Source organism: Delphinapterus leucas, chromosome 14 (assembly GCF_059928025.1).
Source record: "Delphinapterus leucas isolate spDelLeu-1000000601 "Yukka" chromosome 14, BTC_Dleu_Yukka2, whole genome shotgun sequence".
NCBI classification, from domain to species: Eukaryota; Metazoa; Chordata; class Mammalia; order Artiodactyla; family Monodontidae; genus Delphinapterus; species Delphinapterus leucas.
This window is the reverse complement of record NC_143142.1, coordinates 49,520,674-49,535,788: the sequence shown is the minus strand read 5'-3', so window position 1 is coordinate 49,535,788 and position 15,115 is coordinate 49,520,674. Positions and strand designations below refer to the sequence as shown.

The 15,115-nt window shown below is 39.9% G+C and overlaps 1 protein-coding gene across 1 annotated transcript in view; it reads right to left on the bottom strand.

Moving 5' to 3' along the window:
* Nucleotides 1-15,115, bottom strand: part of DTNA (dystrobrevin alpha) — a 130,014-nt gene that overhangs the window by 33,964 nt on the left and 80,935 nt on the right. The window contains exons 12-14 of the mRNA XM_089895064.1: nt 14,857-14,949; nt 4,200-4,287; nt 2,241-2,338 (exon numbers count right to left, since the gene is read on the bottom strand). Coding sequence (XP_089751190.1) covers nt 2,241-2,338; nt 4,200-4,287; nt 14,857-14,949 — 279 coding nt within the window. The remainder of the gene's footprint in view (nt 1-2,240; nt 2,339-4,199; nt 4,288-14,856; nt 14,950-15,115) is intronic.

The window sequence follows — 15,115 nt, the reverse complement described above, 5'->3', positions numbered from 1 at the left end:
TTCATACACCCCTACAGGGCCCCTGAACTCCCAGAGAGCCCAGCCTGAAAATCAGTGAACTGAGATTTCCAAGATCTTGAGGGCTAACATCCTGACATTCTGTGACTTCCACTAGTTCTCCTTGTTGGTTCTCAGGACAGAGCCATGACACAGCCATTTAGCCCAAGGAAGAAAGAGAGAGAAGCAGCTCTGATCAGATGAGAATAAAGGTAAGATAGGTAAGGAGCATGAAGGCTTAGACTACACCCAGGGACTGTGCTGTCTTCTTTAGTCTTATTTAATCCTCATAACAGTTCTATTGTATATAGACTAGTATAGTACCAATAGTTCTATTGGTACTGCTATTATCTGTTTTATGAATGAGGGAATCAAGCACATACCAGTTAGAAGTCTTGCCCAATTTCAATAAGTAGGTGGTAGCATTCATTTGAACTTAGGCAGGTTTGCCCCAAAGCCCATATGTGTTCGACTCCTTCAGTCTTTGGTACTTGCTTGGACAGGTCTAGCCTAGGCAGGCTGTGACTTCCGCAATGTAATCTGAAGAGTCCAGCTACTCCTAATACTAACTCTAACTGGCTCCTCTAAGGAGGCTCTAAGAAAGCATTATCTTCTAAAGATCATTTCTGAAATGTCTAAATGACTACCTAGGGTAGTCATGGAGTCAAGTGAGGAATTCCATCCTTCCTTGAAGCCCAGAGATCTGATTATTGGGTTAACTGTCACTTTGGAGACCATGGGATCCCTGGGTGAATTTCCGTGGTGCAGGAACTGTGACCTGGATAAGCTTCTGGGATGTGGTTCTGGGGTCTTTGGAAGGCATGAGGCCGTCGGCTTAGAGAGATGAGTTCAGGAGGGACTAGATGCTCTTCAGGCACGGGGCGGGGAAAGAACTCAGGGAAAGGATGAAGCTCTCTTTCTGCCAACTCTTCTCATTTCCATTCCTTTATTCCCTCTCATCCTAAAAACATGTATTCAGAGATTGCAATCCCAAAATGCCCTAGAAACAAGCAGTAAGAGTGGTAGCATGGTACAGCCAGCACATTCATGGGGTTTCTTGCTGATTCTGGAATCCCACATGGAGGTAGATATCCCTGGGTTATTTCCTTAAAGGAAGTCCCGATTTCCCCTCAAGTGTGCTATCCCCATGCTGAGTGGAAGCAGAGAATCGGAAGGGAAAACAAAGTGCTTTGGAGAGATGGGAGAGTAGATTAAAATTGAAACCAAGATATTTGTGGGCTTGTAAATTTTCACTTTAGTCTTTTTTTCTTTCTAAGAATATGAAAATGTGCCAAGTGAGTTTGTATCTTCCTTTTAATTTTTTTTTTTTTCTATAGAATTTTAAAGAATAGCATGACTGGGCTTCCCTGGTGGCGCAGTGGTTGAGAGTCTGCCTGCCGATGCAGAGTACACGGGTTCGTGCCCCGGTCCGGGAGGGTCCCACATGCCGCGGAGTGGCTGGGCCCGTGAGCCACGGCCGCTGAGCCTGCGCGTCCGGAGCCTGTGCTCCGCAACGGGAGAGGCCGCAACAGTGAGAGGCCCGAGTACCACAAAAAAAAAAAAAAAAAAAAAAAGAATAGCATGACCATTTATCCCAAAATTTTCAGGTCATACTCTACAGGTATGCCACAATGATCAAAACCTCCTCCTTTACCAGTCTGATCTCAGAAGGGACATCAGTGTTTAAAGATGAGATTAAGTACTAAGACAGCTTGGTGTTGTTCTAAGAAATACAGAATGTACAAGTCGTTCTTATATGAGGCTTACTCAGCATTGAGTTTGAGATCTGACTCAGATATTTATTACTTTCTCACTCAGTATATATTGACTGAGTTTCTACACTGTTACAATGTACCAGGCATGGTTCTGGAGCTCAGGGGCCATTTGTCACAGCCTCTGTTCTCAAAGAACTTCCATATCAGTCAGGGAAGACAGACAATAAAAAGGAAACAAACACTTAAATGCGACTTTTTTTCAGAGAGAGATGTCATACACACACACACACACACACACACACACACACACACACACGGATGTAACAGAGAGTGGTTCCTGGAATAGGAGGTAGTGGGAGAGATCAGACAGGTGATCTTTTAGGAGGTGGCATTTGAGCTGAGATCTGAATGATGGGAAGGAGCCATCTCTGCAGAGACCCTGAGGAAGAGCTTTCTAAGCTGCGAAAACAACCGATACTTTAAAGGCTGTAAAGAAAGTAAGAAGCAGGAGTGTCCCAAAAACCTTACCTGTTCTTGTTTTCTAGTTCTGCGATCAGCTGCCTTTGTTGCTTATTTGCATCAATGGTGAAGGAGATGTCAGGGGCACTCCTCTGCTGCGCTGGCTGCTGGAAAATATGTGGTTTATACTATTTAGTACCGGGAAGGGGAACCGACCTGTGTTTGAAAAGACAGGGGTCGTGAGATATGCACAAGAAAGAAAAAACTATTTCTATCAAAACAAAAAAAGCAAAACGTAAAATTAAATGGCCATTCCTCTCCTAAGGACCAGCTTTTTTAGGGATCTGGAGCACATCTATGCAGTGGAAAGCAGAATAGAATCCTTTGGCAGGCAAATATACAAAACATGGGAAAAATTGGTTTTTAGCTTTCTGACTTGAAATCTTTGGGGAACTAGTACATTCTTGCCATGCTGTTCCCACCGCAACTATTCTTTCAGTAAAGGTGGGGTTAAAAAAATATATCACTGCTGAAGTATCTCTTTCTCTAGAGTTACTGTTTAACCACTGTAATATATAATTAAAAATTGTATAGTTTTAAAGTCATAGTTAATATGACTTTCTTTTCTTCTTTTGGTCAACATACTTTTAGCATTTCTGTATTCATATATGTAATTTTACACTGATGGATTGCAACCAGCTTTAACAACTGGTGTATACGCAGTCATAACTTTCTCCATTCTTTTGTTTTTTTTAATAAAGTTATTTATTTATTTATTTTTGCCTGCGTTGGGTCATCATTGCTGCGCTTGGCCTTTCTCTAGTTGAGGCAAGCAGGCTACTCTTCATTGCAGTGCATGGGCTTCTCATTGCGGTGGCTTCTCTTGTTGTGGAGCATGGGCTCTAGGCACGTGGGCTTCAGTAGTTGCGGCATGTGGGCTCTAGAGCACAGGCTCAGTAGTTGTGGCGCACGGGCTTAGTTGCTCCGCGGCGTGTGGGATCTTCCCGGATCAGGGCTCGAACCCGTGTCCCCTGCATTGGCAGGCGGATTCTTAACCACTGCGCCACCAGGGAAGTCCCTCTCCATTCTTACATAATCACATATATATAAGAATATGATTATATAAGAATATATATGTATATATACCTCATATACCATATTTATATATGTATTTATGTGTATGTGTATTTAGTCAAGGGCTTATTTGATATTGTTTTGTAAAAGCAGGGTCAGATTACGTAGACTTCCCTGTGCCTTGCTTTCTTTGCTCTACCGTACATTATAGAAATTCCTCAATGTCAGTCATTATTGCTTTTAAAGCAAATTTAAAAAAATTACAACTAATCTTTCTACCAAAGAATGCCACGGTTTAAAAAATAACACCATTGCCTAAGCCCAAAGACATGGTGAAACTCAGCCTGATTTTTCATTTCTAGAAAACTAACCATAGGGAAAGGTTTAAACTTGGTAAAGGTCTGGCTTTTATAAATTTTTCTATCATTTTTAATTAGTGTTTCTTTTAACAAAGAAACGATTTGTGTTGCTAATGAAGAAGTGTGAGGTCCTATATTTTATATCCTAAATGGTCTTCTATAGCTGGCATATGGGAACTTTGACATGTGATGCAGAGTTTTCTCTTGATTTTACGACATAATTTTCTCTTTCTTGCTATATTGAGAAGAGTAGAAACAACTTTTGATATATATCTCTTGATATATTGATAAAAGTAGAAACTTATCTGAGCCAGCTGTGGATTTGAATCATTGCTTGTTCTTTATATTAACCGATTAGGAATTATCCAGAGAAATTGGGTATTGGTCTGGTTCAGCACTACTGTAGCAGGAATACCTCGAGCTCTGATTCATGCTAGACCAGAATGATAGCTGGAAAGTGAAAATGGAAGCAGTGGAAGGCCAGGTCGTTTTTAGGTCTTGCAGACGGCACAGTAGCAACTACTCAGCTCTGCTGTTGTGGCGTTAGCTATTAGGGTAACAATCAACGTGGCATCCGCTCGTTCAGGGTACTTACAGACGGGGTGGGCTCTGCTGCCAGTCTTGCCGCGTATCTGGCGATCAGCCGGTGCTCTTCATCAAGCCGGGTGGAGCTCTCGAGCATACTATTGAGAACAGAGCAAGAAAGACTCAGTCAGGCAACTGAGAAAAGATGGGAATATTCATACTACCACCTGGAGTGGGCTGGCTATTTCAGTGTTTCAGTGCAAAAAATTTGATCGTTATACAAAATCCTGTTAGGTTAATGACATCAGACTTGGATTCATGATGTGATCTAATGTGTGGCCAGGAAGGTCCTTAATAAATCCTACCTTACAAAGAAATCTCCAAAGAGGAGTGACTTTCCTGATCAACATTTCTGATGAAAGAATACTTGCTCTTTAATTTAGTTGTATTGCCTTTAACAATTTAATTTCCTTATGACAAAGTAATACATGTCTGAAACCAACATGATAGACAATATGAAAGCAAGAAGGAAGAAGAAACCAATTTGTGGTCAGCCTCCAGTGATCCCCCACTCCTGGTATTGTGTAATCCTCTTCATTTATTGTAGTATGACTGGACTTAACAGACTTAATTCTAATGAATAGAATGTGGCAGAAGTAATGGAAGGTAACTTCCAAGATTAGGTTATAAAAAGACCCTGGCTTCTGTCTTGGGCATGTTTTCTCTCTCTCGAGCCCTTCTGGATTGCTTGCCCTGTGGGAAGCTGGATGCCATGGCACAGGCGGCTCTGTGGAAAGGCCCACGTGAGGAGGAGCTGAAGCCAGCCAGGAACCATGGGTCTGGATCCCCTTCGGTAGAGCCTTTAGATGAGATCACAGCTTGATTACAACCTCGAGAAAGTCCTGAGCCAAACATGGATTCCTCACCCACGGTGTTTGTTGTTTTAAGCTGCTGAGCTTTTGGGTAATTTGTTATACAGCAATACACAATGAATATAATTCTCATCTACAATACTACTACCCAGGTAACTTGCCATTTTATATTTACTTCCAGAGAAGTAGAATTATGGTAGTGGCTTCTAATGACATGAGTGGGAATCATTTAGTGTCTCCTATAAATTTATAAAAATTCTTCCTGTTAGAATAAGAATAATCTGACCCCTTAAAAAAACGAATGCAAATAGAAGCATTTTCAACTCTCCCAGAGAGTTGATATTTCAGAAAGCCCTTCACGTAAGACTAAGTTTTGGGTGCCACTAAAAAAAAATTCTGTGAAACATACCAGTAACACTAATCCTGTTAATAGACTAGTTGGTCATAGTTTAGTTTATCAGTTATTATGGTGAGTATCAGGCCAGGATCAAGATTAGAAACCAGTTCCTCTCAATCCCCAAATATACTTATATTCTCCACTGGCTTATATTTAAGCCTGTTCCTTAAAAAAAAAAAGTCAATACTCATGGTTATACGTTAAAAATGACACACTTCTATGCCAATGTTAAGGTTTTAAAAATTATCCACTGAAAGACTTGGATCCATATAAAGTAATATACATTTATATTATTTATTTGTACACTTACATAAAAAGTAAACATGCAACATAGTCTTTCAACCTTTGTTCTAAAGTGAGAAGATGAATGAAAATCATTATGCACTTTCAGCATATTAGCTATGTCACTTAGCTCTTCTCTGCTTGGTGGAATCTGTTACCGTAACATTTTTTTCTGGTCATTTGGAAGATATTCCTGTTTCCCTTATCTATGCGCTAGTCTATATTCCTCACATATGTAAACTGTACCTGTTCTTATCCTGAATTCTTCCACTAGATTTAGCCCTTTTCTCTAAGTTACCGTATCCTACCTAGAATATTCCTGAATTTCTCCATTTACCAAGTCACTTCTTCATCCTCAGAAAAAGAGCCTTCACTTTCCTGCTGCCTAAATGAGACAATGCATGTAAAAAACGTCAAGCTGGTATGATGCCTAGAACACATTAAATGCTCAAAAATATTAGGTAATACAGTTTTATTATTATTTTGCCTCTTGAGTAACCTGTTCAGATTCATTAATGATTCTTGGCTCCTTCAAAATGTCATGTACAATCCAACAGCTATCTAGAGCAGGGCTTCTCAAACTTTAGTGTGTATACATATCACGTAGGGATCTTGTGAAAATGCAGTCTCTGGTTCTGGAGTGGGGGTGGGGTGGGGGGGTAGGATGGGACCCCAGAATCTGCATTTCCAACAAACTCTCAAGATACGTTGGTATTGCTGGTCCAAGGACAACACTTTGAGTAGCAAGGATCTAGAAGGTCTTGAAAATAAAATGGAAAAGTTAAACACATGAAATGAACCCCAAATGTAAGCCATATAAAAGACATCATTTTTCATATCCATATAGCATTGTGATATTTTCACACAAATTCCCTTAAGACAGATATTCTAGGATTCAGGGCTCACCTATGTGTAGTATTAATCCCAGTGGATTGAGATTTCAACCAGCATACAAATTTAAAGTCGGAATAAGAAACTATTTTTACTAGCAAAAGGCTGAATTAGTTCTGGACAATGGATGCTTTAAAACAGATGTTTAAAGCAGATGTGTTAGGACTTCCCTGGTGGCGCAGTGGTTAAGAATCCACCTGCCAATGCAGGGGACACAGGTTTGAGCCCTGGTCCAGGAAGATCCCACATGCTGCAGAACAACTAAGCCCGTGCGCCACAACTACTGAGCCTGCACGCCTAGAGCCTGTGCTCCGCAATGAGAAGCCACTGCAATGAGAAGCCCGCGCACTGCAACGAAGAGTAGCCCCCAATCACCGCAACTAGAGAAAGCCCGAGCACAGCAACGAAGACCCAACGCAGCCAAAAATAAATAAATAAATAAATAAAAAGAAAAGCAGTGTGTTATAAAACACGTCTGCCCTCTGCAGTGGTTAAAAATAATAACTGTTCTTGTTACAGCTTCAATGAGAAAGTGAAAGTTTTTGCTGTCCTTACTTTAAACATAAAACCACCCAAAAAAGAAACAATTTAATTTGATTTTAACACATTGGTCATTTTCTGGCTGCTGTATTAGAGACCATATGCCTAACTCAACACAGTTTGTGTAGACAACAAGGCCCAAAGCTCCAAGCCCAGGACGATGATCTGTTTGAATGCCTGAAAGTGACTTTGTCAAAAACATTTGTGTTTTGATAAATAAATAATAAAAAAAACCTTGATAAAAAACCTCATGATAAAAGCGCCTTTTATCATGAATGACCAGCAAGTATAAATAATATGAAGATTATATCAAAAAAAAGCCTCCTGGAAATGTAAGAAGGGAAGTTATGGAGTTTCATCTAGTAAGCTATAACTCATACTTCCCCTGCCTCTCCTTCCTCCAGCACCGAGTGAATGAGGGGTGGAGTGATGTATTGCCCCTTTGTGCACACAAACGATTTATAAGTCCACATGTGCCATTTCAGTACGTTCGCATTATACAAGGGTGAATGAGGCGTTCACCTAATAAATTCCATTATTTCAAGACTTCAATTACAAATAGTCGGAAATGAATGGCCAATAATTCCCTAAATCATTAAAGAAATACCAATTCCAACATTGTCTCTATCCCTGCCTATTCATTTCCAGACTTTATAATCAGTAATCTTATTACAAGACCATGATGAATTTAAAAGGGTCTGCTGTGTAGACTGCATTTCAGAATAGGGAAATCCATTACGTTGAAAGCTCTCCACTTTCTGCCTTAAATACATGGCCAGCGTCTGTTGCTAGTGATTTCAAAATGGCATCTAGGAAACTCAAGTGGCCCCAGCTGAGCTAGGGCTTCCTAAATTGTGATTTAGCAGGGATTTCTGGGAACTCAAGGTTTGTTCACATTTCTCTGGTTTCTCTGCAGGCCTGTTTCCCTGGCAGTCCAGGGGTTAGGACTCTGTGCTCTTACTGCCAAGGGCCGGGGTTCAAGCCCTGGTTGGGGAAGTAAAATCCTACAAGCTGCACGGCCAAAAAGAAAAAAAAATCAGAATAAATGTAAAAAAAAAAAGTATTTGTCTATACTTGAGTCATGAAGAGATTCACCTAGGTTTAAAAAAAAAAACAAAAAACACGAATAATAATGTGATCTAAAGGGCACCAGAAATACTTCTTCATTTTTCCTTCATATTTTTTCCATTTGTCTGAATGGTGACAGGAACTTTAGAGATTACTTTTTAAGGTCATTAAGTGTCACTCCTCTTTTATTAAAATGCAAATAGCTATTAGGAGGATTACTGCCTGAGAAGGCATTATTAGTTAGTACTTAAGTGGAGGATGACTTTCTCAGGGTATGTCCTGTCTTTCACAGTTGGTTGAGAGCAAAATGCCATAGGAATCTTCATGGATAATAATAGTAATAAAACAACTTACCATAACAATGGCTTCTCTATAGAGGTGCCTTCAAACTCCTTTATCAAGACCCTGACTTTGATAACCCACTATGTTACAATCATCCACCAAGGCCATGCCTTCTACCTCTACAAATTCACAAATTCCTCCATTTCCTTCCATTCCAGCTGTCACCAATGTGGCCCAGGCCACCATCATCTCATCCTGAGTGAGCGTAAAGTCCTCTCAATAGGTCACTCTGATTTGAGAGTTATTCTTTCCTCCAATTCATTTCCTGTCCTCAAGTCATCGATCTTTTAAAAGTAAAGTTGGCTGTAACATTCTTATGCATAAAATTCTTAATAGGTTCTCATTTTTCAAATTCCTAAATAAGACTTATAAGGTCCTGCATAGTCTAGCTTCATCCTTTACCCCCGTGGCCTTAACGTACTTAACTTCCTCAAATGAACCATATTCTCTCTGTCCTGAATGGTCTCTCTGTCTCCTCCACTCACTTCTGCTTGGCTAATTCCTCTTCATTCTGGTATTGGCTTTGGCTTCCATTTCCTGCCCTCATGTCCGACCTCCAAATTCAGGTCCATTGCTCCTTATATATTCTATAGCCCTCTGCACTTTGCTGCCCTTGTTATAGCTGTTATCTCTTTGTTTTTTTTAAAATTGGGGTATGGTTGCTTTACAATGTTGTGTTAGTTTCTGCTGTACAACAAAATGAATCAGCTACATGTATACATATATAGCCTCCCTCTTGGACCTCTCCCCCCACCAATTCCCGCCCATCTAGGTCACCACAGAGCAGCGAGCTGATCTCCCTGTGCTATACAGCAGGTTCCCACTAGCTTTCTATTTTACACATGGCAGTGTATATATGTCAATCCTAATCTCCCATTCATCCCACCTCCCCTTCCCCCCATGTCCACAAGTCCGTTCTCTATGTCTGCGTCTCTATTGCTAAAAAAAAAAAAAAAAAAAGCAAGACTACTTTATAAATGATGTTGCATTCTTCTCCTTGCATTTTAATTGCCCTTTTCACTTGTCTGTATCCTTCACTAAACTGTAACTTCTTTGAGGACAGAATGGTTCAATCTCTTCTCCCTTGGAACTTGAGTGTTTTGCACAGTGCTTAGAACATAGCAGGAACTACCCAAGAATTAGTTGGACAAAAGAACAAATAAAGGTTGGCTCACTTCTGACATTCTTCAGAAGGTTTACATTTTTAGGATTCTAAGGAAATGTTTTTCTCAGAAGTCTAGTTCTATAACTGAAGGTCCTAAACATTTTACAAAAGAAAAGGAGTAGTGTTAACAAGGAAATGAAAACTCATAAAAGAAGATACTTTTCAATACGTGTGGATAATAATTTCTTTTTCCTTTCTGCAGCTTGCAATAAACTTATACTTTTCAAAATCACAACATTTACTGAAAAGAGTCAGTCAAATCTTAGCCTACACATTAAAAATATTAAAGGCATACAATTCAGTGGATTCGGTGTAGAAGCATGCTATGGACTGAATTGTCTCTCCTCACATTCATGTGTTGAAGCCCTAATCCCCAGGGCCTTAGAATGTGGCTGTGTTTGGAGATGGGAATTTAAAGAGGTAATTAAGGTTAAATGAGGTCCTAAGGGTGGGGGCCTAATCCAATATGACTGGTGTCCTTATGAGAAGAAGAAGAGACAACAAGGATGTATGTGCACAGAGAAAAGGCCATGTGAGGACATAGCAAGAAGGCAGCCATCTGCAGGCCAAGGAGAGAGGCCTCAGCAGAAGCAGCCCTGCAGGCTCCATGGTCTTAGACTTCTAGCCTCCAGAACTGTGAGAAAATAAACTTCTGTTGTTCAAGCCATGCAGTCTGTTGTACTTTGTTACAGTAGCCACAGTGAACTGATACAAAGTGGAAAAGGTCAGAGAACATTAAAAAATTAAAAAAAAATTTTTTTGCCCAACATCACTTTTAGGTTTTTTTTGCCCCTTATTAGTTGCTTTTGTCACATCAGTGACTTGCTGCTTCTCGTCTTTATCCACATTTATCACTTCACTCAAGTCAAGTTTAATACTTTACTTTTTCACCTATTTTATACTCTTACACTAAATGTTCAATTTCAGGGCTAATTTATAATAGGTGATTTTTTTAATAGCAAAAAGTATTTTTCTAGTAAAAAAGATTTTCTGAGGACTCCTAACAATTTTGTTTAGGGTGAGTGGGAATTTTATATCTGTGGCACTGTCAATATTCTCCAACATCAATGGACATTTATTGGGCGCTTACTGTGTGCCAGGCACTGTGCTAGGTGCCAGAGAGATGGTGGTAAACAAGTCCGAGAAGGTCTGCCCCATAAGAGGAAGTTAGGAGTGAACCAACCAACCAAGGAACCAATGATAACAGTTATGACAAGAATGAAATAAATAGTATTCCATGATCAGACTAATATGGGAGACCTACCTGAGTAGGGAGGTGCCTTTAATCAGAGTCTGGAAGCCAGAGAAGGAGCCAGTTCATGTGTGTGTGGAAGGAAAGGGCAGGAGGAAAATGGGGAAGAATGTTCTAGGCATAGGGGAAGAACTAGTATCATGGTCTTTGAGGCAGTTTTAGGAATTTTTTTTAGGAACTGATGAAAAGCTGATGTGACTAAATATTGTGGTTGAGTGGGAGAACCCCATGAGAGCTGGGGCTGGGAGAGGGGTAGGCGAGGGCTAGATCACACACAGGCTTGCAGCCCCGGTGATGGGTCTGGGCTGTGAACTAAGTGCCATAGGACTCTAGTAAAGGAAGCAAGTGAGCAAGTAACAACTTAGACCTCATATGTGAAACCCGGAAATAGGCGTCAAAATGTCCCATTTCTTGTACTTGAGAAAAACATAAGCAGGACAGATATCAACCTAATTATATGAGATCAGGGGTCTAACAAAGTGACAGCAACCGATCATGACGTCAAAGTACAGACTGTACCCTTTCACTGTACTGCTTCCCTCCCTTACACAAGGGGCCTTTTCAGAGTTGAGAGAAACGTGCCAGAAGCTTCTGACTGGTAAGTATCAAGGCTTAAAACTATGGTTAGAGTTGGAAGTTCTGGGCTGGTTTGCAACCTCCTTTGGTCTGCCTGCCACCATCTGTCCTATAAACCACTAGCAAGCCTGGACACCTGATAAGCTTTAGGAGAGGCCAGAAAAAGCCCTCACTGGATAACTCTGAGACCTCTCCTCCCCCAGTGAAGAAGGTGCTTGAAAACCATTAAGGCTTTTAAAACTTCACTTAGGAATTAGGAAGACAGTAGGACTTTGCCCTTGATCTACAGTTTATTTATTTGGCTTATCTGACATCAGAACCAGCAAGGGCACATTAGAATATCTTTAATTTAGTAGCAAACTATTTACGGATGAGTCAGTTTCCCATTGTGCTAAGCAGTTGATATAGGGGAGAAGGCCCCTACGCTGAGTGAATTAGGAGCATATATGAATACTTACAAAAACACACCTTTCAAGCAAGAACAACTATCAGATTTCTCTTTATAGACCATCTCATGAAGGGTGCACAGACAGGAAGGCCGAGGCATGAGGTGGAAAACAGATGAGACTCAATATCAGAAGACCTTGCTGGCAGGTGACCTTGGATAAGTCACTTGATGTCTTGTAACCGGGCATTTTCTTATCAGTGAAATGGCAATAATAATATCCAAACCTACAGGGCTTTGACAAGCAGATTAAATAATGTGTGGGAAAGGGCTTTGTCATTTTTGAAGCACTTCATAAATGTAAAATTTATTATTCATATTCTGGCTGCTGTGATGATGTCCAAGAGGCTGAAGAGAAAATTTTTGTCTTTTTGAAGCTTACAACTAAAATGAGAAATCACAAGGCACAGAACTAAATACATAATTGGTAACTTATGAACAACCGCTATTTCTATTACTAGTATGTGCTCAAAATATTTGTTAAAATGAAATACAAATAATACAATGGGATATGCAATTTCACTAAATAGAGATGTGGTGGATGCAGCTGTGGAATGTCCAGAAGAGCTTTCTGGAGGGCATGCATTTATGTAGGTTTTATAAGATGCAATGTATCACAGTGGTTATGAGTTTGGGATCAGCTAGATAAAAGTCGAAATCCCGGCCCCACTGTGTAGTAGCTATGTGCCTGTGGGAGAGTCATGTAAACTCTCTAAACTGATACCTTTACTGATCGATAAAATGGGAATGAGAGTATCTACCGGCTTATCTAAGGACCAGGGGAAATTATGTAAATAAAGTTTTAAACACAGTGCTTATCATGAGGCAAATGCTTTAAAAAACGGTGGCTCTTGTAATTACTACCATTATAGATCTCACCACAGTTGAATGACGGTTAAGCATCAGAGCTATAATAATGATAAAGGAGGGGAGACATCACTGCTTCTCTTACAGAATCCTGGCAGATGTGGGGAATGGTTAGGATCTAATTAAATGGAAAGGAAAGGGAAGGAGCAAACTGAGAAAAGAGAAGTTGGAATTTTTTAAGGATGGAACAAAGTGATGAGAATTATGGAGGGCAGTAGCTTTTAAAAACAAGTCAGCTTCATTGATCAGTCTTAAATTCTGCTTTGTTTTCAAAATACAAGTCACATCTATCTTTCATCAAGTCGATGTAAGGTGTCTCTACTGAGACCGTTTTACAGTCTTAAGTGACCATCAAGTCACTATGATTAACCACTTGAGGAGGGAAAAGGGCTGGGAGTGACAAACTCTGCACTTTCCTCTTTGGAGATTTCTCTGTTACAACTTTAATTAAGAAAAGGTCAAAGAAGAGTGGTGGAAATTACCGGAGTGTGCTAGAATTTTGGACACACACTCCAAAGGACAGGAGAGGACAGGGTGTGAGATCACATCATTGCATTCAGACATGATTGAATCTTTATCGACTATATCCTGCTTTGAAGATTACCAACACAAATTTTGGGGGGGCGTTAATTGTTCTATTGTTTCAGCTACCATATAACATTGGGGAACCAAATTCACTGGGAATAAGATGAAAACCATCACTCCACTTGTAGTTTTGAGAGGCTGAGAGGTAAGAAAGAAGAGGAACTGTTCGATCTACCAGCTAGGAAAATTTGAACAAAGAGATGGGCTTAGCTGAAGAGTGCATTTTTATCTCCTGAAAGAGTAGCATATAGTATAAAATTAAACCAGTACACTGGTTATATACATATATTTTAAAAAGTTCAAATTAAGATAAATATATAACTATTAAAACAAATAAATGTTCATCAGTGTATCACCTAAAGTCATCTCATGTACTAATCTTGCAAAAAATAGTTCTAAGGCATCAAGGGAGGAAAGTTCTAGAAACAAAGAAGTGGTTAACAATACCAAGTGGTGAGGGTGATGAATGCCAGATGTTTGAGGGATGCTTTCTGTGACACAGTAGAAGAAAGGGGACCAATTTTAAAGGCAATTTAACCCATTGGCTCACTTAATAGTTATAATGGCAAAAAATCCATAGGCTCTCAGTTCAGAGAAAATGTATTAGGGTTATCAAGTAAAATCGAATATTTCTAAGGAACTGGTTTGCTAAACATATTTGTAAAACAGTTGTCTAAACTAGGATGAAACATGATAATTATACAGTTTGTGCATTTATTTTCATTCAAATTGGAAATGTATATTTATTATTAACTAACTTGAACCAACGGGAGGAATCTACTATGTCACAACTAAAATAGAAAGGGAAAAACTCTAGGAATGCCTTTATTCTATTACATAAGGCTATCTGAATTCACACATTGGAAAGTAAGCTTTGAATACTGTGGGACTTGAAAGCAGGCTGTATCAGGATGGCTACCCTGAAACATTTGTAAGAGAAGAGTTGAAAGACAATTTCTCCCACTGTTATCATTGTTGATGAAATGATTTCCATGGTATAATCCCATCCTATCGCTTTTCCTCTTCTTCACTTCTATCTTAAGGGAATGCAGGATTGTTCTCCAAATCAGTAGAAACACACAAGTCCTTGGAATAAGACAAATTCCTGCATCACTGTCATGTGGTAATTTGACATGGCACATGTAACACAGAACTGACCGGTGGGACCCAGAGTCTTGCATCTCCCTAGATGCTAATATTTAGCACAGCACCCGCTTACATGAGTTGTCCCTTTAGCTAAGATATAAACAAAAATGTGAATTCTATGGTACATTAATGGGCAGCGTCCAAAGTAATATCAGAAGACATTTTAATTGGATCAGTTAAAAAAATGCTTTAGTGACACCTCTGGCAACCAGTGACTTTGCCCCTTGCTGAGACTGCTTGTCAAGAGATCAGACTGTTTCCCTCTCGCAGGACAGTCAAGCAGCCAAACCTGCACTAACCATGATGGGTTGTTCCGGAGCATGTTGACATACAACCCGATGAGAACATGTTCATCAGCTAGCCTGTCTGCCACATTCAGACTGTACTGTATCCTGAAACAGGGCAGGAGGAAAGAAAGGGTGTTGTTAGGACAGGTGGACAGAAATAAGCAGGGCAGGTAGGAGTGAGTTTGTGGTCGAAAAGGCATCTAGAAAACCAAGCAAGTAAAGGAAAACTAAGCGATGTTCTATGAAAAAACACAAGCAAAATCCAAGCAAT